Raw genomic sequence first — 24717 nt, 5'->3', positions numbered from 1 at the left:
CTTCAATCTCTGGGGGATCTTCTGTGACAGGCTCATCAGGATCTGGCCCCACATATTTCCGAAATAGACTCACATGAAAAGCATTGTGAATCTTCCAATGATTAGGTAAAGCAAGCCTGTAGGACACTTCATTGATTTTGTGTATCACCTTGAAGGGTCCATAATAGCGAGGAGAAAGCTTAGGATATGTTCCTTCTCGTCCTGGCCTCTTGCGAAGCCTAGCCGTCTCAAATTTCAGCAATACCCAATCACCTTCTTTGACTTCCATGTCCCTTCTATGCTTGTCAGCAGCCATTTTATGCTTATCCTGAGATCTTGCAATGGCTGTCCGCACCTGACCAAAGGCAACATCCAAGTCACGAACATATTCATCAGCTGCAAATATCTCATCCTTTGTTCGAAGGATAGGTGGTAAGGCCACTTTGCCATAAATAATCTCAAACGGAGCCTTTCCTGTGGAAGCATGGATCGTATTGTTGTAGGCAAACTCAACAAGTGGAAGATACTTCTCCCATGCACTCTTTTGATCTGCCACATAACACTTCAATAAATCCAACACGGCTGAATTGGCAGCTTCACTTTGGCCATCCGTTTGGGGATGATAAGCTGATGAAAACTCAAGCTTAGTACCCATATTATCAAATAAAGCCCTCCAAAATAGGCTTGTAGTCCTGGGATCTCTATCCCCAACAATGGATTCAGGCATACCATGATGCTTAAAAATATTAGCAAGAAAAAGCTTTACCATATGATCAGCTTTAATGGTTTTCTTGACGGGCAAGAAATGAGCTTGCTTGCTAAACCTGTCCACAATAGTCCAAATAGCATCATTTCCATGCTGGGATCTAGGCAAATCCATAATAAAATCCATCGTGATACTTTCCCAAGGTTGCGAGGGAATAGGCAATGGCTGAAGCAAACCTGGAGGCTTTTGCCTGTCAAATTTCACTTTTTGGCAAGTAATACATGCACGCACATAAGCCTCAATGTCTTTACGCATGCTCAGCCAAAAGAAATACCTCTGGATCATGCGAGTAGTAGGCATAATACCTCTATGACCAGCATAAGGTGGAGCGTGACATTCGTCCATAACCTTTGGACGCAAATCCTTCACCACACATAGGCAATTATCCTTCATGAGATAACCCTCGTTGATAACATAAGAGGCATGTGAATGACCAGCCATCAAATCAGTCCATATATGGCAAAAATCAGCATCCAAATGATACAAATCTCTCATAGCAGATAGGTCTCCATGAGAGACCACTGAGACTGCAGCAACATAAGGCCTCCTAGATAGTGCATCGGCCACTACAGTTTTCTTTCCTGGAGTATGCACAATCTGAAAATGAAACATGGAAAGAAAATTTGCCATTCTCATCTGGTTCTCTGAAAGCTTGGTTTGAGATAGAAAATATCTCAAGCTTTGATGATCTGTCTTGACTACAAATTCAGCCCCAAGAAGGTAATGTTTCCAAATCTTTAAGGCATGAATTACAGCCAAGAGCTCTTTCTCATAGATATCCATATGAAGCTCAGCATCATGCAAACGACGGCTCTCGTATGCAACTGCATGCCCTTCTTGATTTAGGACAGCTCCTATGCAATCACCACAAGCATCACATTCAACCACGAATGACTTGTGCAAGTCAGGAACAATCAATACTGGACCACATATGATCGCATGCTTGAGCTGCAAGAAAGCATCCTGTTCCTTTGAAGTCCATTTGAAAGCAGTTTTCTTCTTCGTGAGATCATGTAGAGGAGTGGCAATCATAGCAAAATGCCTTATGAAACGCCTGTAGTACGAACATAATCCCAGAAAACTACGTACTTGATGTACGTTTTGCAATTCGGGCCAATTCCGAATGGTCTCTATCTTTGCAGGATCCATTGTAACTCCATCCTTGGATACAATATGTCCCAGATAATGAATCTCTGAAAGGAAAAACTCACTTTTCTTGGCATTGACGAAAAGTTTATGCTTCCGCAACTCTTCGAACACTGTGACCAAATGAGTTCTGTGTTCCTGCTCATTCTTGGAGAAAACCAAGATATCATCAAAGAAGACTCCTGTGAACTTGCGATGGGATCGGAATATCCTATCCATCATACGATTAAAAGTAGCAGGAGCATTGGTGAGACCAAAAGGCATTACCAAGAATTCATATAATCCGAAGGCTGTCCTGAATGCAGTCTTATGGACATCTTGTGGCACCACGCGTATCTGGTGATAGCCACTCTTCAAATCAAGTCTGCTAAAGCAAGCTGAGCCATCAAGCTTATCCAAGATATCATCAATTCGCGGAATAGGAAATCTGTTCTTGATGGTAAGCTTGTTTAAAGCTCTATAGTCTACACACATACGGAATGATCCGTCCTTCTTTTGAACAAGAAGCACAGGAGAGCAGTAAGGTGAGGAACTGGGCTGAACCAAACCTTTCTCTAAAAGCTCGTTTACTTGCTTCATAATTTCTTCTTGTTGTGCAGCACTCACTCGGTATGCGGGTTTGTTAGGTGGAGAACTACCTGGCACAAGATCTATGCGGTGATCTTCGGGCCTTTGGGGAGGTAGTTCACCTGGCAATGAGTCAGCAAAACAGTCTTTGAATGCATTAAGAAAATTCAGCCTATCATTAGTCATAGCATCCACATTGTGATGATTTGGCACAAGACTATCACGCACAAAAACCAAGTACGCTGAAAGACTCTTTTTCATTGCTTTATTAATTTGGATGTGTGATACAAGTGGGATGGAATCCCCTTCTTTGCCAGCATCAATAAAGTGCATGCGGCCTTTGTGCATAAAAGAAATCATATTAGACTTGTAGTCTTTGCGGGGCTCAAGCCTATGATGCCACAGCTTGCCCAACAATACATCACATCCATTCAATGGAGCAACTAGGAAATGCTCATTATCAAGGTAGCCCTGGATATGGATGCGCAACTTCCCTATCAAAGGGGTAACCTGCACCTCTTTACCAATAAATGCAGCTTCGGCTTCAATCTAAGGTCCCATGTTTTCAACCTCAATACCCAATGCAGCTGCCATTTGCATAGAGATGAAATTGTCAGTTGCACAGTCATCAAACATGAAGAGTGCGGGCTGATCCTTGATTTGCCCCCAAGCCTTGCAAACCATACGCTCTTTTGCATCATGACCTGTATTACCTTGCACATCAGGAACTGCATGAACATTTGCTTTGGTGTGCTTGTCCTCGTGCTTTGGTTTGCGATCTGGGCATTGTCGGAACATGTGGTCTTTGCTACCACAAGAAAAGCATTTTCCATCCTTAGCATATTGCTCTCTTTGTTCCGGGGTTAAGCCGAATTCGTTCTTCCTTGGGCCCTGTTCTTTAGATGTGTTATTTTCAGCTTTACCACCCTTGTAAGGCTCCCGGAAGTTCTTTTTAGGTGGCTGTCCACCCTTTTGCTGATTTGGGACAGCCTTGTCCTTCCCCTTGGAACCTCCTTGATCCTGCTTAATCTTGAGCACCAATTACTCTGTAGCAAGGGCAGAAGCTGTGAGTTGTTGCAACGTATGTTTCGGGTGCAATTCAATACCCGATCTATATGCTGGTTGCAGTCCAGAACGAAACTTCCTCTTTCTTTCATCCTCAGTGATTTGCATGAAGGGAGTCACTTCCAGCAACACTTTCCAGAATTTGTTAACATACTGTTGCACACTTTCATTGTCTCTTTGTTCCAGCCTGTCCCACTTTTGAGTGAGAGTTTGCTCTGCATTGGGTGGCAAGAACTGAGCATAAAATCTATCCTTGAATTCCTTCCAAGTAGAAATGGGATCCTTGGTGATCTTTTCAGTGATCCACCAATGGGCAGCAGTCCCTTTTAAAAACATGCTAGCATGGCGCACTTTTGACTTTTCTGTGAAATCCTCATCGCTAAAAGCAATGTCGAACTGTGCCACAAACGCTAACACCTTAGAGGCATCATGTTCACCATGAAAGACATCAAATTTGACAGATTTATCACCTGCTTTGAATTCCTTGAGCTTCCTAGCATGAGGCTCATGGTCTTCTGTTTTTCTTTTCCCCTTATCCAACGGGGTAGCCCTATCTGCATGGGCTCCATGGGCCGTCATAGAAGCTTCATGGGGCACGGTGGCATGTGCTCCACGAACTCGAAACTCAGATGCATGTGACTTACCTGCATATGGCATGGTCTCTCCATGAGACAACTCAGAAGGCAAAATTTTTCTGGAAATAGACCTGTCATCATGAGATACATGTCTGGCATGCATGTGACTTTCATGCCCTCCATGAGCACTGGCATACATATATCTATCAGGCTTTGTGCCTTGTGGAGAGGATGCATGTCGAGAGGTGACAGTCACCTCTTCCTTTTGCATAAAAGTTTGGAAAGCGGGATCTCCATGCTTCAAACGAGGTGGATTTCTGAATTTCAGCTCTCCGTCATCCCCCTCTTTGGTATCACCTTTGCGAAGGAGATAGGCAAGTGCCAACTCCCTTGGTTTCTTGCCCACTTCACGAGCCATTGATTCAAAAGTTACATCAACCATAGCATCAGCCTTCCTGGCTTCAATAGCACTTTGTAGATGGGGATCTTCATGTAAAAACTTTAACTCTTGCTCTTGAGCCTGCAAAAGTTTTCTCATATGTTCCATTTCAGCCCTCATAGCATCAGGCTCTTGTTCAAGCATAACTGTCTTCCCTGGAGACAGTTGACCCTTGGATTCACTATCCATAACCCTTTCAAGGGGCTTGTGTCTTCCGCGCAGGGCATCAGACCCACGAGAAGCACTAGATGGACCCCTCGAATTTGGCACTTCCAAAGGGTTGCCTTGGCTGTCCATTGTGTTTTAAGTTTGCTAAAAGCAGGATGTCCAGTACACAGGTTCGTTTTCCCACTAAGAAGAGGGAAACAACCGTGCTCTGATACCAATGAAACCGATCCCGTCAAGTGGGAAAGACTCCGTTGGACACCCAAACGCTTAATAGCACAACTTTAAAACCACAAATTTGAAATGGACAACTAAATACAACTTGAAATTTAAATGAAATGAAATGGAAAGATGGACACCAGCACTGGGGCCGGAACGGGCCGACCCCCCCCTCAATATTTGATATATTTATTGGGAGTATTTAATGAATACAATGCTCCATGGGTTCCAAGAACCAGATAATGTCCATGTACATATGAAAACAGTACCAAACAAATATGCTCGAAGTCGAAACTTGATGTAGAAGCTCGAAGCAGAATGACCACTAGTGTGGTCCAATCTCTACGGTCCTGTGCTTTCACTGGACTCCGCGGAGAGCGCCTCACTGGTGTTCCGAGACCACGCACAAACAGGCGCTCTCGTACTAACGCCTGGCTCTCCCGATCTCAGCACCTTTGGACCGAGGTTCTCCAATAAAGCTTGGACAACCCGGCACCGAACGGGTGAGGCCGTAGAGGGAATGAATCCCTTAGCAAATTTAACACAAAGTACTTTATTTAATCTGAAAATTCACTTACTTGTTGTGGATGACAGAAGGAAGTCCAATACCCATGTGTACAGTTACTTGAGGGAGACACCGAGATGTAGCCACTTGAAGAAAGAAAAACACCGCCTATGGAAAGGAAGTGCAACCTCGTGCAAATAGGCGATAGAACAACTGCCTTGGGAGAAGTAAAATCTCGCTGCAGGAACACAGCCACTTGTTGTATAGGAGAAGGTGGCTCAGCCTCAAGAAGCGTGGAAGAGCAACCAGTATAAAGTTGCCTGGCTGCAGATGAACGTTCTGACTGCAAAGAGGAGATGGAGGTAGTGTAGGTGCCTGTAGTGGAACAAGGTAATCTGCTGGAAGAGATGCGCAGGAGAGCACACAAGCGCCTACAAAGGCAGCTCCGTCTGCTGGTGGCAGTCTACCGGGGGTACCACGCTGCCTGCTGGTCCAGGAGTCGTCGCCGGCTGCAGTACAACCTGTAAGAGGAGGTAGCGCAGCAATCTGGAGGTGACAGCCGCCTGCAGAAGGTGCAGTCACCTATATAGGAGATGAAGCAGCCGCCTGTGGAGAGTAGAGGCAGTCGCTTGTATGGGTGGTGGAGCAGCCGATAGGAAGGTGATCGCCGGGTGATGAACCAACGCCAGATAGAAGCGATGGGTGTCCACGCTTGAAGGAGAGAGTCCCTTGTTATTAAAATTAAGGTGAAGTTAACTTTGGTGATACCCACGTTTGCATGTGGGTGGGGAGTTTGGGTAGGTGACAATGCCCACCCCCACACTCACTTAAGTGGGGCTCCCCACCTTGGCCCCTAAGTGGGTGCCCAAAGGGGGTGCCCACATTTAAGTGAATGTGAACACCTAACCTTATAAAATGAAAGGTTAGAATATGAAACATTAAAACAATATGTGCGACATACTTACCACCTGTTCACATGCACCAAAACTTGTCAGAATACAGGGCAGACTTCACGACTCACTGGCAAGCGTCCCCGCTCAGTAAGTAACACGTCAAGCAGGCAAACACACAAATACATGTCATGCGAAAACAGTTTCAAACATGCAAAATATGTGTGCATGTGCAAATAGTAACATGGACATATCTCCCGTTCATGGAACAAGTACAAAATATCTGTCGGCACAAAACTGGCACGACATAAAAACATAAAAACCTGGTCTTCCTATGGAGTGACAGTCCCATAGGTAAGACACAGTTCCAGGCACGAGTCTCCCTATGGTGTGACAGTCCCATAGGCAAAACACGGCACGAATACTGGTTCTTCCATGGCGTGACAATCCCATGGATCGAACACAGTCCAGGTCATACACGGGTGGCACTGGTCTGGCTCCCGTCCATACGACACCATCCTGCTAACACACGGGTGGCACCAGTCTGGCTCCCGTCCATGTCAGCAAAAATACTGGCCTCTTCACACGAGACACCGGCTTGGCCTCAAGTGAACGAGACGCAAAAACTGGAGATGGACCAAATGGTCGGCCAATTGGTGACATCAGCCTATTGCCATATATATAGGCTCTGCCCTCCCCACACTCCATTGTATCATATTGTACCGAATCTTGTGTATAGAGCAGAGTTTATACAGCTTCTCTCTCCCTCTCTCTTCTGCGTTTTGTTCTCTTCAGTAGTTGTCTCTTATTTCCGCCGTGCATTCTGACATGGTATCAGAGCCCCAGGTGGCTTGAAGCTTGGAGATAGTGGGAGCTTGAGGGTTTGCTGATTTGTGGTGCTGATTGGAGATTGCTTGGGCCGTTCGGAACTTGGAGATCGGGTAGAAGGCAGCCATCACCGTTGGACAGCCACCTTACATATTATTTGCAACCTCTTCTTCATTTTTTTTCCCACACAGCCTCCCTTCACAAGACATTGTGAACCCTTGAGATGGTAGATTTGCTTGAGATGGCTGAGAAGCACACGAAGATCCCTACTCTCCCCACATTCCCAATGGATCGACAGTTGGACGGGACCAACTACGGCATATGGAAGGTAATGATGGAGTCTGTCTTGGAGTCTTATGACTTCGCTGATTTCATTGTGGTTGGTGTTCCACGGCCGGAGTTGGAGGACGGGGAGCTTTTACCCTCTACTCAGAAAGAACCGGAGGCTTAGGCACAATTGTGGGATCGTGTCAATGCCCATGTGCGTTCTTTCATCTTCCTTTTTTTTTTTTTTCGAGAAAAGATCCTTTCATTAGTTATATAAAAACGCCCGTAGGGCTACAAAAGATCTCTCCTGCTCATAAGAGAAACAGAGCAGTGAATACAGCAAGGCAGCCCGGGAGACTCTCCCTAGGTGCTGCAAAATACAAGCATCAGTACAAAGGACTGAGAGGCTAAATCATACAAGGGGGGGGGGGGGGGGGGGAAGCCAAACAGGTGGCCTGTAGTGCCAACGGGGGGATCCCGTGTGTAAGGTGTAGAAGGGGCCACAGCGCCAAGTGGTGTGAAAGGCCTGGCGCCGCAAGATCGCCTCATCCGAGTCTCCCCGGATGCGGTCATACTGTCCTCGCAGGGTGTGGATCAACTCCTGCCAAATCCCCCATACAGTCTCTACTGGTGGCTCCAATCTCCCCTCAAAGGCCGTAAAGCACCGAGCTCTCCAGGTGAACCAGATGGTGAGGCTGCTGAGGAGCTCCCATCGTAAATCCCTCTCCTGTGTCCAGCTGGCAGACGAGAAATCCGGTGCCGGAACCAGGCGAGGCTGGCCCCTAATGAATCTGATGGCCTGACTGCCCTGCTCCATCTCATAGCCCATAGCAGGCCCTGACGAAGTCGACCAAGCAGCGGCACCCCACATAAACATACCCTCTGGGGAGAGGGGAGCCAGAATACGCAGCATCCGCAGCCAAATCTGCTGCGCCTGAGGGCAATCCCAAAGGCAATGTCTCTGTGTCTCCATAGGGTGGCCGCATCGGACGCAGGCCGCCGGAAGACCGCTGTAAACAAGCCAAGTGCCAACTGCTGAGCCCCTGTGGGCGACCAGCCACTGGAAAGTCAAGATCCTGCGGGCCTGTCGACTAGCCCAGAGCCGAGCCCAAAAATCCTCCAGGAACTCCTGTGAGAGTCCCTGTAGCCGCCAATGCCCCGCTGTCGCTGGAGAGACCGTCCTCCTCGCCGTCAAAATATGCCGCCCCAACCGAACAGTATACTGGAAAAAGGTAATCTCTGTGGCCTCAAGGGATGCATAAGGATCATGCCACTCGTACTCCCCGGGGTCCCACTGTAGCCGGGCCAAGGGGCGCGCTGCATATGCCCATATGCGCCAATCCGGGAGCACATCAGCAGGGTCGGGGTCAATATGCCACTTCCGAGAAGCGGCGGCCACTACCCGTATCCTCTGAAAGGTGCACTCTGCAACCAAAGGCGACTCCACCTCCACTCTCTGAAGTCTGCCCTCATCCTGAATCTCATAGTAGAGGCATCTGCCATCCTCAGTGCAAGCTCTGACAGCAATCAGGATCTCCAACTGTGTAAAGGCTCCCATCCACCGTGGGGCCACTGGCTCGAGAGGCGTGAACCACTCCTCTGTGAGTGCCTCCTGAATATCATCCCTCATAATCAACCCCCCTCTGAAGTGACTCAGCCTCTCCACCTGGATCTCCTCTGGGAGACTGCAGAAGGCCTGCCAGTCTCCAAAACTACGTGCTGGGCCTGCCGCGCTAAAGGCCCCCAGGCTAGACGAGGCCGAGAACCCAGCATATGACCCTGCTCTGTGCGAACCGCTGGGCTCCAGATGAGCGGCTGTCTGGCCCGCTCCTCAACACAAGAAGGAGGTCGCTGAGAGAGCCCCGGTCTCAGCAGCTCCCAAGCTCTCAGGATACTCAAAGCAAATCTGTCCTCCCATCCTCTACTGAGGCCTATCCTCCTCATCTCTATGAAGATCCAGCGAATCTCTGGTGCCCAAGTGCCCCCTGCTGGGGGCGCCCGAGCCTGCAGCCGCTGCAAGAGGAGCTCTTTCCAAGGCTCAGCGCCTGGAAGCAACCCCCGAACAATAAGCTTCCCCAATAAGACTCTACTCTGATCGACTGGATCTATAATGCCCAAACCTCCCTGAGCCAGCGGAAGTGTAATAACTGCCCATGCAACCTTTGCCTGGGCTGGCTGATCGTCCCGCCCAGACCACAGAAAGTTCTTGATCAGCCTCTGTACCTGGCTGATGCAAGAGCTCGAGAAGATCCAGCAAGACGTAATGTACCACATGGTCGCTAACAGCACCTGATTTGCCACCACCATCCTCCCAGCCAAGGATAGTCGAGCTGTACTCCAATACAAAAGCTTCTTCCGAATGCTCAGAAGAAGCGGGGCAATCTGCTGCTCAGGTGACAAATCTAGTCCAATCTGGCATCCCAAATACCGCACTGCTGTGCCTGGAGGAATCCATCTAAAACCGGGGTCCGGGCTCCATGCCGGAGTGGGAGCACTACTGATCCAAAAGGCCACTGTCTTGCGCCAATTGATCAATGCTCCCGAAGCTGCACTAAAAACCTGGAGCGACTGCTCTGCCCGAAGAAGATTGGCCTCTTGGCCATGCAAAAATAAGCCCGTGTCGTCTGCAAACTCAGCATCGAGCAGGTCCTCCCCCCGGACTGGGAGCTGGAGTCCTCTCAAACCAACCTCCTCTACCGTCAAATACATGCTCATAGCCTCCGCAAAGAAGAGAAAAAGAAAAGGGGCGAGGGGACACCCCTGACGGACTGCTCTGGTCAGCTCAAAACTCGGCCCCCGTCCTCCTGCAATCAACACCTGGCTGCGAGCTGTGGAATACAGAGCCACCACCCCTTTGATCCATCTTGGCTCAAAGCCCAGGCGAAGCATAGTGCCCTCTAAGAAACCCCAATCAACTCTATCGTATGCCTTCTCAAAATCGAGAAGCATCACGACCAAGTCCTCGCCAAGAAATCTAGCTCGGGCCGTCGCCTCCCAGAAAGTAAAGATGTTGTCAAGGATACTGCGCTCCTTGACAAATCCTGTCTGAGTAGCATGAATCAACTCCCCCAGGAAGGGCTGGATCCTCAAACTCAAGGCCTTTGCTAAGACCTTGTAGACAGTATTGAGGATCGTATTAGGCCTCCAATGCCGAATATCATCTGATACTCCCTCCCCCTTGGGGATAAGATAGATCAAGCCCTCTGAAAAGCTCTGTGGCATCACCCCAGTGTCCAAAACATACTGAAAGCCCCTGCGGAGGCCTGGCCCCAAAAGGTCCCAATAGCGCATAAAAAAGGCCGGCGTCAGTCCGTCCTCCCTTGGGCAACTATGTCGCGGCAGGACCCTCAAGGCCTCGGCAAGCTCAATCTCTGACAGAGACGCACCTAGAACTGTACGCATACGGTCTGTGACCCTCCTCTGCACATGGGCCCACACAGTCTGCCTGCAAGCATCTCGATCCTCAGTGGCTGGCTCCGCTGAAAGCAGGTCTCTATAGAATGCAGTGGCAATGGCTCTGATCTCCCCGAGCTCAGTAGCTACCGATCCATCCAGTCTACCAAGCTGACGGACTCCTGCTCGCGCATGGCGGGGTCCAGTGATCTCAAAAAACTCTCCAGTCACTCTATCACCAAGCTGCGTCCACTGAGAGGCCTGACAATGATAGTAAAACTCATGTCTCTGCTCCTCTGCCTCTCTAACCTCCTGGCGTGCCTGGCTCAGGAGGGACGCCACCCACTCACATGCAGGCTGCTGCTCCTGAAGGCGCTGTAGCGAAGCAAGGCTGCGTCTCAGCCGATGCTCCCGCTCGCGAATCTCTCCCAGTCGTGTCAAAGCTGCGAAAAGAGCTAAGCTCGATGAGTCCCTGGGCACACTGGCCCGCTGCATCCTGGTCATAGCACTGACTATCATGCCAGATCCTCTCAATGTCCTCAGCGAGACTGGGATCTGTAAGTACCCTCTCTGGGATCCTCAACTGCAAGCTGGGCTCCCGTGCCCTCTCCTCCAATGTCAAGATAACTGGCGCATGATCTGAAAATGAGGTGCCAGCGAGAATGCCGACGGAGCCCCCTCGCTCCCCTAACCAGTCGCCCACATAGAAGCGATCAATCCATGATAGATTAGTCCCTCCCTGCCGGCGATCTGACCGAGAGAAACTAAGACTGTCCTGAGACCGGGAGAAAGCCCCATGCTGCCATGCATCCGTGATCCTCAGTGACATGCAAAACCGGTCCCAAGCTGCAAGCTCCGTGCCGTGCACTGTAACATGACTGCCTCCCACCCTATCGGCCGGGTCCTCAAGCATGTTGAAGTCTCCCCCGACACACCAATGTGCGGCCTCTGGCAATGCATCCGTAACCTGGGTCCAGAACTCTGCTCTGGCACTAGCATGATAGACGTTGAGCACGCCCAATAGCTCATCATGCATCCTCAGAATGACATACTGTGCTCTACCAGGCACAATGATCCCTCGATCCACAATGGCCTGCCGCCATACATCTGCAATGACCATGCATACTCCTCCCTGTCCACCCAAAGGACCAAACCCTGCAGACCAAAAAGTGTCCCATCTACCAGGCATCACCGAGCCATATCTCCGGGTCCTGCTCTCACCCAAGTGGTGCTCCTGCATCATCAAAATATCAATGCTGCCACCAACCAGGCATCTCTGAAGCTCCTGCCTCAAGCAACCACGATAGCGTATAAAATGTGCTCCGCCAAGGCCCTGTACATTCCATGAGATGATCCTCATGGATGCCCTGCTGAGGTGGATGCTGTCTCAGCCGTACGGCGGGCCTTCGCAAGCGGCTTGGATGGAGAGTAGTCCCCATCCGAGCGGCTACGAATCTGCCCACCCGGTGTACTGCAAGAATCACGGATCAGGCGCCAGTGGCTGTGGCCCATGGCGACTGCCTCCCGCTCTGACAGAGCAACCTCGTGTATACACACATATCCAGGGTCGCGTGCTAAGTCTGCCACTATGCGAACGACCAAATGACAAATCCCTGAGGTATCCACACTCCCGGGATCCAAGAAAAAATGAGCCAACTCCCATAGTCGGCCTATCACATCTGTCACCTCCAGATCGCTCATATGATGAGAAAACTCAACTGCCCGAGTCTTCAAAGCGCTGAGAGCGAGCTCTAGAGTCCACTCCCGGTCGCAAGGGCCACATAGAGGGAACGAGAAGGCCACCGCTGAATCTAGTGCCTCCTCCCCGCGGGCCGGAGGTATCACTACATGAACTCGGATGGGTGCTGGCTCATGGGGGCCCTCTGCTCCAAAAAGCCGTGTGAAGGCGTAATCAAAAGCCTCCGAGCGCTGTCTAATGCCGAGGCGACTCAGCCGACTGCGGATAGATGAAATCCGTGAAGCACGAATCGGCATGGTAGGTCTCCTCTGTGATGCTCGAGCGAGGTCGGTGCTCAGCGCCCTCCGGACTGTAGGTGAACGCCAGGGGACTGCCAGGGCCTCCCGGGAAGGTGAGGCGGGCGGAGGGGGAGGAGGGGGGGGCGAGGGGGGTGGAGAGGGAGCCGCTGCCGAAACCGGAGCGGGGACGGGAGGAGGCGATGGTGGAAGCGAGGCGGTGGGAGGGGACGGGGGTGGGGGGGGTGGGGGTGAAGGAGGGGGTGCTGGCATCTCCTGGTCCTCAGTCGTCGTCGCGGGGGTCTCCTCCTGGAGGGGAGAAAAGCTGTTCCTCACGGGAACCCAGTGAAGCTGAGACTGTGGCTGCTGCTGCAGCGGTCTCTGGGCGTGCTGCTGTGGCTGTCTCCCTCGGCGGCGCCCCTGTCCAGGCTGCCACTCCGAGGTCTCTGTGGCCTGAGCAGGTGTCCCGGAGGCAGCCTGCCGAGCCGCATCTGTGGGCGGGCCATCAGTGGCCTGCTGCTGTGGTGAGGGTCGGGGTCTCCTCCGAGGGCAGGCCTTGGCCAGATGGCCGACCTGCCTGCAAATGAAGCACTGATTCGGGAGCCCCGAGAACTCCACTCTCTGATCTATCCATCCCCCCCTATCCTAGGTAGCTGAATGACCTTAGGAAGGGAGGAGATGTCAGACACCAACACTCTGACCGCCGAAGGTAGCCCAGCTGCTCTGGCCACCACTGAAGCTGCTGAGGGGCCAGTCTTTAGTACCGAGCCCACCAATGCTCCTAGCCTAGAGAGGAGCGGAAGATACTCCCGGCGGAGTCCAGGGAAACAAACTGTAACATGGAAAAGGCGCTCTCCCTGCTCCGCCGCTGCTGGGTCAAATCCATGCTGCCAAGGTCTGAAGAAAGCCCAAGCACCCCTGATGTCAAGGGGACTCATGGCAAGGACCTTGGCAACGCTCTGGGCAGCCTCGAACTCGATCTGGTAATGTCCACGGCCCAGTAGCTGTACGTCCAGGATCTTGCCCACATCTGCAAGAAGGCGGGCCTGAAGAAGATCCCGGATCTCCCCTCTGCTGGGGCGAGTGCCGACTATACGGCAGATGGTGGAATGAACCTGGAGGCGCTCCACCTCTGCAGTGAGGCTCGCTTCCTCTTCTGGCGAAAGAGAAAGCCTGATGGGGGTGTCCTCAGGGGCGGGCGAGGGGGCTGCAGATGAGTCCCTCTGAGGCGGGGCGGGAGGAGCCTCCATCAGAGTCTGAAGCTACGGCGAAGGCGAGGTGAAGGCGGAAATCCTGCTAGAAGCGAGCTGCACATAGAGAGGCGGAAGACAGAGAAAAAAGGAAAACAAAACCCCCGGGGGGCGGAAGCAAGAAGAAGGAGGGGGGGGGGGGGGGGGGGGGGAAGGGCGAAGGAGAAACCCTAAGGGGGGGGGCGGGAGCTGCGCGCAAGAGGGAGGGGTGGAGAGCGAGCTGGCGGAGGGGGGGGACGGGGCGCTGCAAAGGGGGAGGAGGGCGCGAAGGAAGGGGGGGGGGCGCGAAGGTGAGGAAGGCGGCGGGCAGAGCAGCTAGGGAGGGGGCGCAGCAGCGAAGGCAGGCGGGGGGGGCTAATGGAGGGGCGGCGGGCAAAGCAACGAGGGAGGGGGCGCAGCAGCGAAGGCAGGCGGGGGGCAAGGGAAGGCGCGAGGAGCGAGGGGAGGCGAGGGGGCGAGCTGGCAGGGAGGCGAAGGGCGCAGCAGTGCAGGCAACGCGAGCAGGGAGGTGGGGCGGGAGCTTCAGCAAGCAAAAAAAAAAGAACTTGAAGAGACTTAAACCACTGTTCTTTCATCTTCCTTAATTGCACACCACATGCGATTAATCATATCAAACATATGATGCTGGCCAGAGGGATTTGGTAGCATTTGGCATCTCTGTATAACAGGGTATCACCCATGATGCGGACGACCTTGGAAGTGCAGATGCACGTGATGAATCCTCTACAAAGTCTTCGACAATGTGCGAACACATCAACAAGTTGCAGGCTCTTCAGCAGGAGGTTCTTCAAGCTGGGAAGGAGATATCTTCAAAGGACATGGCCATCACTTTGTTGTCTCATCTGACCTCTCAATACTCAGCTTTCTACTCCTCTTTGATCACCAATGGCAGGCTCAACACCATCACATGGGAGAAGCTTGTGCTTATGGTCTTGGACCAAGAAGAGCGTTTTACGAACCCTCCACAGGACGGAGGTTCTGAGGCCTTGACTGACCAACGGTCGAAAGGCTGCAGTAAGGGCAAAGGAAAGTCGTCACACGAGAAGTCTTCTGAGCAGGAGCCCGACTTGGATCGTGACACCTTGAAGGCAGAGAGGACCAATAAATATTGTGGCAAGAAAGGTCACTATTGGAGGAAATGTCCTAAGCGGAACACCAAGAAGGGTGCAGATTCCTCAGCAGTAACCGTGAAGACTCCACTCAGGACTGCATTCTAGACAGTGGTGCTCCCAGGCACATGACTCCTTCCCGAGAGTTATTATAGGATCTTAGAAGGCACGCAGGTCACATCCTAATTGGTGACAGGTCCACTATCCCTATTCATAGTGAGCGCAGGTTAGAGATCGTTCCCGATGGCAGAGGGGAGAAGCATTCCTCCCAGGTTCTTTATGTCCCATCCCTTGGTTTTCATCTGTTGTCAATGCATGAGGTTTGCAAGACTGGCATACGGGTGGAGTTTGATGAGCATTTTGTAGCTCTACGGGACAAGACAACAAGCCAGGTTGTATGGGAAGGCGGAGTGGAGAATGGGATCTACAAACTCTCAACACTCTCTCTTACAGGTTCTCAGTTAGGTGATTTGTGGCACTTTCGTCATGACCACTTGAAAGTGGATACGCTGTGGCAGGCTTTCCAGGACCAGATGGCGGATGGCTTGCCAGATGATGGCAGCAGGCAGGAACATTCCAGTTCTTGCGTTCGTCAGTCAGAGGTGCCTTTACAGGTGAACTATGCTTTGATGTCTCGTATCATTCGGGACAAAGATCCTACTACAGGTGAGGAAGCTCTTTCCTAGGAGACTTGTAGGAAATGTCAAAAGTGCGCAGCGGAAAGCGTGAGACATAGGCACAAAGAGAAAGAAAACAAATCTGCATAATGAAGAAGAAGCAATGATACAATCAGCCCTGTGCAAGGGCTGGTCCCCGTAAGTGCGGGCATGATGAGCAACTCCCCTGAGGGAGGACCCGGGCCTGGAAGCCCCTGTCAAGGTATCTCCAAGTGAATAAGAGCATGGCCTTATATAGCTCCTTGTGGAGCTGGCCGACTGGCTCTAGAAAAAGACCCACAACTGGAAAAAAATAAACATGTGATAATGGGTGGCCACCCTACAACCAAGAGCCTGAACATGAGGAAAAAATAAGGTGCTGCTCGGGATAAATCTGGGCACTCCTGATACACAACTTGGGCACACTACCAGGAGATGAATAATGCTAACACCCCCTCTCAGATAGAGAAACCAGTCCAAGGAGCTGGAAAAGGAAACCTCCAAAGCAAGTCGAGAAGTCGATCTCCTCCCGCCTCTGCCACGTACTCCAAGAAACTTCTCGCGATCCAGAAGTCCAGCAAAATCCAAAAATGAACCACTAGATGTCCATATCTCCAACCCAATCTGTATCACACCAATCCACACAATGTGCTCCCTCTTCAGCCCAGGAAAGAATGTTGTCTGACTCTACCTCCAAGAAAAAATTTGCTCCTTAATGTATCCCTCGGTCCAAGAATGCCTCTCTGTCCTGCTAACACTCCAAGTGGAAGAAACATACCTCCAACACTGTAGCTGACAATCCTGCTAGCACCTGACCTTTAAAACCTATATCCATAACTCACCATCGCATGATGGGACTACTACTCACAGGTTGGAATCTGACATGGCTCACTGAATGGCTGTTCTTACTCTTGAAAACAGCTCCTTCCGTTGCTCTCAGGGATTGCGTAGGCGAGGTTGGCCAGATTTCCAGAAAAGGGCTTCCAAAAATGGTGAAATTTGAAGGCTGCAGCTTCAAAGTGCATTTAACCCACCTGTGAAATTTGGGTTGCCACCCCAAGTACATTTTGTTGAGTTATGGGTATTTTGTACGCCTTCAATTTTGAAGTCCAAGAAGGCAGGTTTCAGCCATGGCCAATTGCCCTTTCTTGGAAAACCAGCCTCCCTAGGGCCACTCCCTTATTCTTATGTAGCTCTCATTGTTTAGAAAAAGCACTCATTTTCTTCTAAATGAATAATATTTCCTCTGATTCAGAAGAGGCGAAGTGTTCTCTTTTCTCTAAGAAAAAAGTCAAGAAAGGCACAAAGTAAAGAGGATTACCAGTAGGTTGATGAGCTTCTCGTTCTTTCCTTTCTCGCGGGTGACCACAACCGATCTAGAAGAACTTGATGCTCGGACTGCAACTGCTCTCAGATGGGCACCTGCACAGAATGGGGCAGCAGCGCCCACTTAGCCATAGCCAGAAATATCAAGGAAAGAAAGAGACCCACACACAAAATACCTTGAAGCACACTCCCCACACCACCCCATCCTAGTTGTCCCCCCTTCGCCAAAATCCAAGGCGAAGTTGCCATCACCTCTAATGCCTCCCCTTCCCGATGGAGATGAGGGTTGCAATTTTACTTTTCACTATAGTTTGCTAAAGCAACCTTCTTTTTTAAGGATGAAATTAAAATTAAAAAGGGAAAAGAAAATGAACAAGAAAATCTGTACAAAATGGCTTGGCATCAGAGCCCCAATGTCCAGTCAAACTAATCACTTACATAATTTCTCATTATGGAATTATGTAAGTGATCTACACGTAGAGTGGGGCAGTGCTCTAAAAAAATGGCATTCTTGTGTATTTTTATCGGCGAGAATTAAGAAAGATTGGTTGAGATTTTAAGCAACCTTTATTTTAAGGAATGATTTTAGTTATAAAACCGGAATATAGCAGAGATTTTGGAATCAAGAACTGAATAGATTTAACAGTTATCCTTATTTTGATTGGTTGAAAAATATGTTTTTTTCAAGCATCAAAGTGGCAGGGAGGAGTGAACTCAAATTCTAATTCTCCTACCCGCATGTAGAGCTCCTAGCTCTATCGTCAGGTTACTATCCTCAACCCAGTAAGGAGCACTTGCTCTTCTATATGATGTTTGCATCACATTTCCATACATCATGCAAAAACATTAACATAGAGACAAATAGAGCCAGACACAATAATCATTCTTTCTGGGATGAAAATTTTCAACTTTCAATGCATAACTTTTATTCTCATTAATGAGTCATTTGCTTACAAATTCTATAAATGACCATAACCCCACAAAACAAGAACTATTCTAATATAAGAATCCTTCCAAAAGCTTTTAAAATTCTCTATTCAAACTTGTTGCTATATAACTAGTTAAGATTACTACAAATACAATAAGGCTATAGCTTCAAAATAAGAATATCATCATCACAAATACCAAAAGACCTTAACTTCAAATAAACAAGTAACCATAAGACCAATTCACGAAACTATTGTAAACAAAATTGCACATAATATAAGATGTTAATTCAAAATGCCAAAATTTTATAATCATGATAAGCTAGAATGATAAGTAGCACACAAACACAATAGAATAATACCAAAATTTTATAGCCATGATGAGTTAGAATGATAAGTAGCACACAAACTAGCTATAATCAAGGTATCGTATAATTTAGAACACCACTCATCGTAACTTCAAACTACCAAACCATCAAACTCATAGTACTTGTTCATAAAAGAGTATCTTGTATGGTAACACAAGCTAAATTATCATAGTCATAAGTCTTTGTATGAAATACATTACACCACCTAGAATAACATTAGACCACCAAATGATCATATTCATGGTAGTTTATAATAGAGAACACCTTCCCTTGTCTAACAAATTCCAAATTAGCATCACCTTTTGAACTGTAGATCTTATCTAACTTCCCAATAATAATAAAATAAAGCAAACAGAAGACTAATGCCCCAACTTCTTCTCTGAAGTTCTTATTCTATCACAAGAAAAACATATAAAGTGCCTTAGGACAATAGATCCCAGCATAATCCACATATCTGCATAAGTAAAATAAAGTAAACTCAATGTTTCACTGTAAAAATAACATATATAATTAATGTTGTGTTTTATGTGAACTTATTCAAAAAATTATATCTAGAAACCATCTTAAATATGGCTGTTCAAAAAAATCTTATTGGAGGTTTTTTCTCGATATGTTTTAGAATGGAAGGAGGGATTAGTTGCTAGTGTCACATATTTTTTTATCAAGGATTCACCCAAATTTTTTAGAATGGAAAAAAGGATTAGTTGCTAATGTCACATATTTTTTATCAAGGGTGTATTAATTCCTTTCTTTGGCTAATTTCACATATTTTATATCACCCAAATTATCATGGGTGCATTAATTCCTTTCTTTGGCTCAAAGAGGCCACAATGCCCATCCCTCTCGTGTAGGAGTCAAAGCACCCTCCTATCATTGCTACAATGAAGAACCACCCCAATCATTACTACACTGGAGAACCACCCTAATCATTTCTACAGTGGAGAACCCTACTAAGAAGAGAGGGAGAGACTAGGAATAAGAACCTAGTTAAAGAGAAGGGGAGAAAGACCATTGCTATAATTAAATGAATAGAGAGAGAGAGAGAGAGAGAGAGAGAGAGAGAGAGAGAGTGTGTGTGTGTGGAGGAGGAGGGAAAAAGAAAGTCATTAACAAGAGAGTGAAAGGAAGAAGGCAATTTAAAAAGTCAATATGTAGAATGGGTTTAAGAATATACCTATATACATATATGTATATATATATATATATATATATATATATAAAAGAGATAATTGGGGAATGCATGAACGATGGATTAGAAGAAGGTTGTAGAGAGATTAGGGAAATCAATAAAATATTGGACAAGCTAAGTAAGCAAGAGAAACAATGAATGAAAATAAAAACCAAAGACATGTAGGATTTATATTTATTTAGTTGCCTCATGAGAATAATTTAGAAAAAGTTGCCTCATGAGAATAGTTTAGATGAATTGCACTAAGAACATGTTGTTACAATGCCTCCATGGTGTTGCTTCTTGTAGACTTGTTTTCATGTTTAAAAAAATCTTTGTATATCATTTGCATCTAAAAAAGATCTAGAATAAGTCGCATGCGCACTAAATGCATGAGTTATTCAAGATTTTTTTTAAAAGCTTTGATTATCTCATGTAATATGTAATGCCTTTGAAACTAAGGATCCTTATACAAATACATAGGTTTTGCATTTTTTAGTAGTATACTTTTCCTATATTTAAAAAAATTAGTACACATCCATATATTTTGGATTTTCCAACAAAGATTTCCTATATTTTTTGGTTATTGCATGTATTAACGTAAAGCCTTCGAAAGTAAGGATCCTTATGCAAATACATAGGTTTTGCATTTTTTAGTAGCATACTTTTCCTATATTTAAAAAAATTAATACACATCCAGTATTTTTCATAATATATCTAACCATTTATAGTGTCTTTATATAACACTTATTATAATACTCCCGTTTTTATAGTAGGGAGTGCCTTTGTTAATCCCAAAATGGGGTTAACATCCCCCCTTACCTGATGGATGTTCCATCCTTGGAACATTTTCAAGGGTGGGAATGCCCTGTTTGGCGGCAAGCTTGAATCAAGCAAGAAAACCATCAAGCTATGCAAAGATTCAAACAAAACACAAGCAAGCAAGTGAGAGTAGAGAAGAGAAAGAGCTCACCTATATTATTCTATTTCAAGGGAATTAATATATATTACTTAATATAAACTAGGATGCTTGGGTAGCCTTATCCACTTACTCGTACATGAAGTGATCGAACGAAAATGAATCTATAAACATACTTAGAAAGGGTGTTAAAGAAGGCACGTATGCTATCGATAAACCACATGCCTCCGCTTATGATCGATAAAGATCTTGAAGTACCTCACAAAACGGATAATTACAAATTGGTTAGCACATTTGAATCTAAGTTACACATCATTGTTCAAGCCATATGAATTTTGTGCTTGTTTGTGCGAGTGAAAAAGAAAAACCAGGCATAAAGTATGGCGAGGAGTTGGCAGAGTCCTCCCCAAAATTTTATAAACATAAGGGAACGTGCCCTTCCCTTGTTTCCCAAATAACACTCTCTGTATTGAAAGTGGACCAAAAATTCACCTTCAATGTTGAAAGTGGCCATTATTGTAGAGGTATAACCGTTGTTGGTGCACATGAGCTATCTTTGACCTCGTAACCAAAGCCTCAATCTGTTAAAAAAGAAATCCAAATCAGAAACAAAATTAAGATGCAGACAAAGTTTCTATTGCAAGTGGTTATCATTCTTTAATTAAATGTTTCTTTAAAAAACCCACCCGCCCCTACATTCTCCCTGTCCTCGCCTCTTCCTTCTCTCGCTAGCTGTTCCAGAGTCAGACAACCTTGTTCGTGTCCATGCCTGCAACCTTGCTCTCGTCAGCTACCTGTAACCCCACCATCTCCGCCTGCAGGCCTAGCCATATGTGCACATACCACAAGCTCACTGCCCGTTGACCTCGAGCGTCGCCCGCTTGTAGCGGTTGCCTGTGTATAACCTGTAGCACTTGGTCTACTACGGATCTAAGAGGGGTGTCTTTCTGTAGATTTCATGTATATGAATTTGGATGTGCTTAGACATATGTTGATAATGGGAGCATTTTAGAGGATGGTGTGCATTCGACTAGTGATATATCTAGCATAGCGTATGAGTTTAGTGATACTTCACATGTGGATTCTCATGATTCTTATGGGAATAGGACTGAGTTCCTTATGCTAGATAGGATAGGCTATTCTTATGGGAATAGGACTGAGTTCCTTATGCTAGATAGGATAGGCTATTCTTCTCGGGCTTTTGCATGTGGACATGCTAGATAGGATAGGCTATTCTTCTCGGGCTTTTGCATGTGGACATGCTCACGATACCACTATTCCTAGCCTTCATAGTGTAATTGGTAGTGTCTACTTGGGTATAGTCTATGTGGTTGGGCAATCATGTATAGTGCACAAGGGTAATGTTGAGTTTACTGAGGTGAGATCTTATAGGAGACATGTTCACAATCTTATACCATCTAGATTTATGAATTAGACAATTCATAAACCTGGATGTAGCAATCTAAGACCAGCATGATTCATGATTGAAAAATCTCACAATTCACAATTCAAAATTTAGGATGCTCTCAAAATCTGACAATCTCACAATTTTTGATGTCCACAATTGATGGTCAGCCGATTTTAGATTCAGATGATTCCATGATTTATGATCGATGATTTTGAAGTCCCATATGATCTATCGCATCAAATCTGGCGCAATGATTTTTTGGATTCTAGCACAATGATGACCTCAACTTGGGTGCAATTATGACCAAATATTCAATGATTGCAATGGTACCAATCACAGGATAGTCCTTTTTCCAATCCGATCAATCGGGGGGGTTAAATACTGATATAGAAGATTCAAGTTTGGGTGATTCATGATCCGATTCATGCGCGATTTATGATTTGAGTCTACACACTGTTAGTGATTTGATAATTATTCCTTGTTAGATCGTAGTGTGAGGTGCATAAAGCCACTTTAATACCCATTCTAAGCACTTTATTACGTATTCAAGGAAGTTGACCAATTTTAGCAGCTCATTGGGTGGCCAATGATTAAACTTCTCGAGTTGGAACACATGGTCAAAACCATTCTACTTTTTGTAAAAGATCCAACTGAGATAGCCCACACTTCAACTTTCCAATGAGCTGTTTTCACCCAATTTTTGCATGATTTTTTAATTTTTGGCATGTACTTGTCTCAATGGCAATCATTTTCGCTCATTTTTTAGTCTAATGTTTTTTATTTTTGGCATGTACCTATCTTAATAATGATTCCTAAAAGGTTATTACACCTTGCTAACTAAAGAATTATTGATTATTGGAGGATTAATCAATTGAATAGGCTAAACTAGCCATTTGGACATATTGGTAAAAATCTTAGTTTTAGCCTAATTTGCATAATCTAGAACTCAAGATGACCATGGAAATGCCATACAAGGGAGATTGCTAACTTGCTAGGGCAATCTCAGCTCAGCCATCCATCATCACCTATGAGTTAAAGAATTAAGAAAATACAATAAAAAGAGGGTCAAAGTTAGAAAAATCTACTCTAATAACCAAATCAAACACACTTTCACACTCTAATCACATACAAACACACTCCCATGCCCTCAAATATAAACTCTAATCACATACAAACACACTCCCATGCCCTCAAATATAAACTCTAATCACATACAAACACACTTCCACACTCAAATCACATACAAACACACTCCCATGCACTCAAATATATACTCAAACACACATCCTTCTTTTAAAAACCAAGGATTTATATCTAAGGGTAAAGTTATGTGCTAATGAAAGAAAATGAAATGTAATTAAATCGCTACTCCTCCTCCTCCTTCATGTCATTGCTTGACTACCTTTGCACGGATGGTTCGGTATTGCTCGCATGGTATGGTTATTTCTTTGGCATCTTACATGAGTGTCCTACACTCTTGAGCCGTTACAACTATGTCCCTGAAGACATGGACTACACTGACACAAATTCAAATGATGATGATGATGATGTATGACACCCATATACCTATGATGATGTATCTCATAGACATACACTTGATGATGTACCGCAACATATGAATGAATGTGAATATGATAAATATGAATGAATGTGATGTGATGAGATATGAATCGGGATAGATATGTGAATGAATGAGATGTGAATCGGGATAGATGTGAATGAATGAGATGTGAGGTAAAATGAATGAGATGTGATGTGAGTGAATGTGATGTGGTCTGAATGGATGAGATGTGAATGAATGTTATGTGATGAGATGTGGATATGGGTAGATGTGAGTGGATGAGATCTGATGTGGATAAATGAGAAAAGATGTGATAAAATGGAAAATTAGGTCAAAAATTGACCAAACTGATCTGGAAAATTCTAGAATCAGTTTGCTTGGTTAGAGGCTCATTTTTTCCTATAAATAGAAGCCTCCTCCTTTCTTAAAGGTTAATAGTGTTTATGCACTGTTACTCTACTCCTTCCCATAGCCAAATACATTGAATTGACTTGATAATTCAATTTTTTTTACTAAATCCTCTCCAAAAGAATTGGTGGCCACTCTTGATCCAAACAAGAGTAGAACCCTCAATCCCTCAAGCCAAAGGAAAGCTCACAAAACTCCATGTAAGCTAAAAATTATACTTTTTAATTTCTAATCTATGATTTTCTGATTTTTTTTTGCTTTTTTAGTTGATTAAAGTGAATCTTGATGTTATGCCTTGATGAAAAGGCCACCCCCTTCTCTTCCTTAAGAATTCAGCCTTTATTTATCCTAAAATGAGTAACACATAAATTGATTTAAACTTTTCTTATTGTTTACTCACTTGAAAGTGAAAATTGAGTAGATTAGAGTGCTTTCCTTCAAATTGGGATTAATTTTAAATTGATATTAGAATGTAAAAATTAAGAAATGGTCAGCCATACAAAGGAGGTTATGGCAAAATTTTCTTAAAGTTTGTGAAAATAAAGTTTATCTTTATGTTATTCTAAAAGAGTAATTCCCATCATTTGTGCATTCTAAAAGAAATATTTTTATTTACTCTATGTACATATTCACCTATGAATATGCATGGATATCATTGATATTAATTATTGAAATTAAATTTTATGCATAGAAAGATGCATAAAAGATTTATTTTTATTTCAAAAGTGTTATTCTCATTAAAATTGATTTTATGCATAGAAAGATGCATAAAGGATTTATTTTTCTTTCAAAAGTGTTATTCTCATTAAAATTGATTTTATGCATAGAAAGATGCATAAA

The 24717-nt window shown here is 46.0% G+C and overlaps 1 protein-coding gene across 2 annotated transcripts in view; it reads right to left on the bottom strand.

The window, feature by feature from the left end:
* Nucleotides 1-17429, bottom strand: part of HEMD (uroporphyrinogen-III synthase family protein) — a 39372-nt gene extending 21943 nt beyond the window's left edge. For both annotated transcript variants that reach the window (XM_086797731.1, XM_086797740.1), the window contains exons 1-2: nt 17296-17429; nt 17115-17215 (exon numbers count right to left, since the gene is read on the bottom strand). In XM_086797731.1, coding sequence (XP_086653857.1) covers nt 17115-17215; nt 17296-17368 — 174 coding nt within the window. In that variant the 5' untranslated portion in view covers nt 17369-17429. The remainder of the gene's footprint in view (nt 1-17114; nt 17216-17295) is intronic.
* Between the last annotated feature and the right edge of the window lie 7288 nt (nt 17430-24717).

Source organism: Cibotium barometz, chromosome 5 (assembly GCF_041138505.1).
Source record: "Cibotium barometz isolate CiBa-2024 chromosome 5, ASM4113850v1, whole genome shotgun sequence".
Taxonomy (NCBI): domain Eukaryota; kingdom Viridiplantae; phylum Streptophyta; class Polypodiopsida; order Cyatheales; family Cibotiaceae; genus Cibotium; species Cibotium barometz.
Note: the sequence above shows the minus strand (reverse complement) of the source record. Positions and strands in the feature narration are given on the sequence as shown.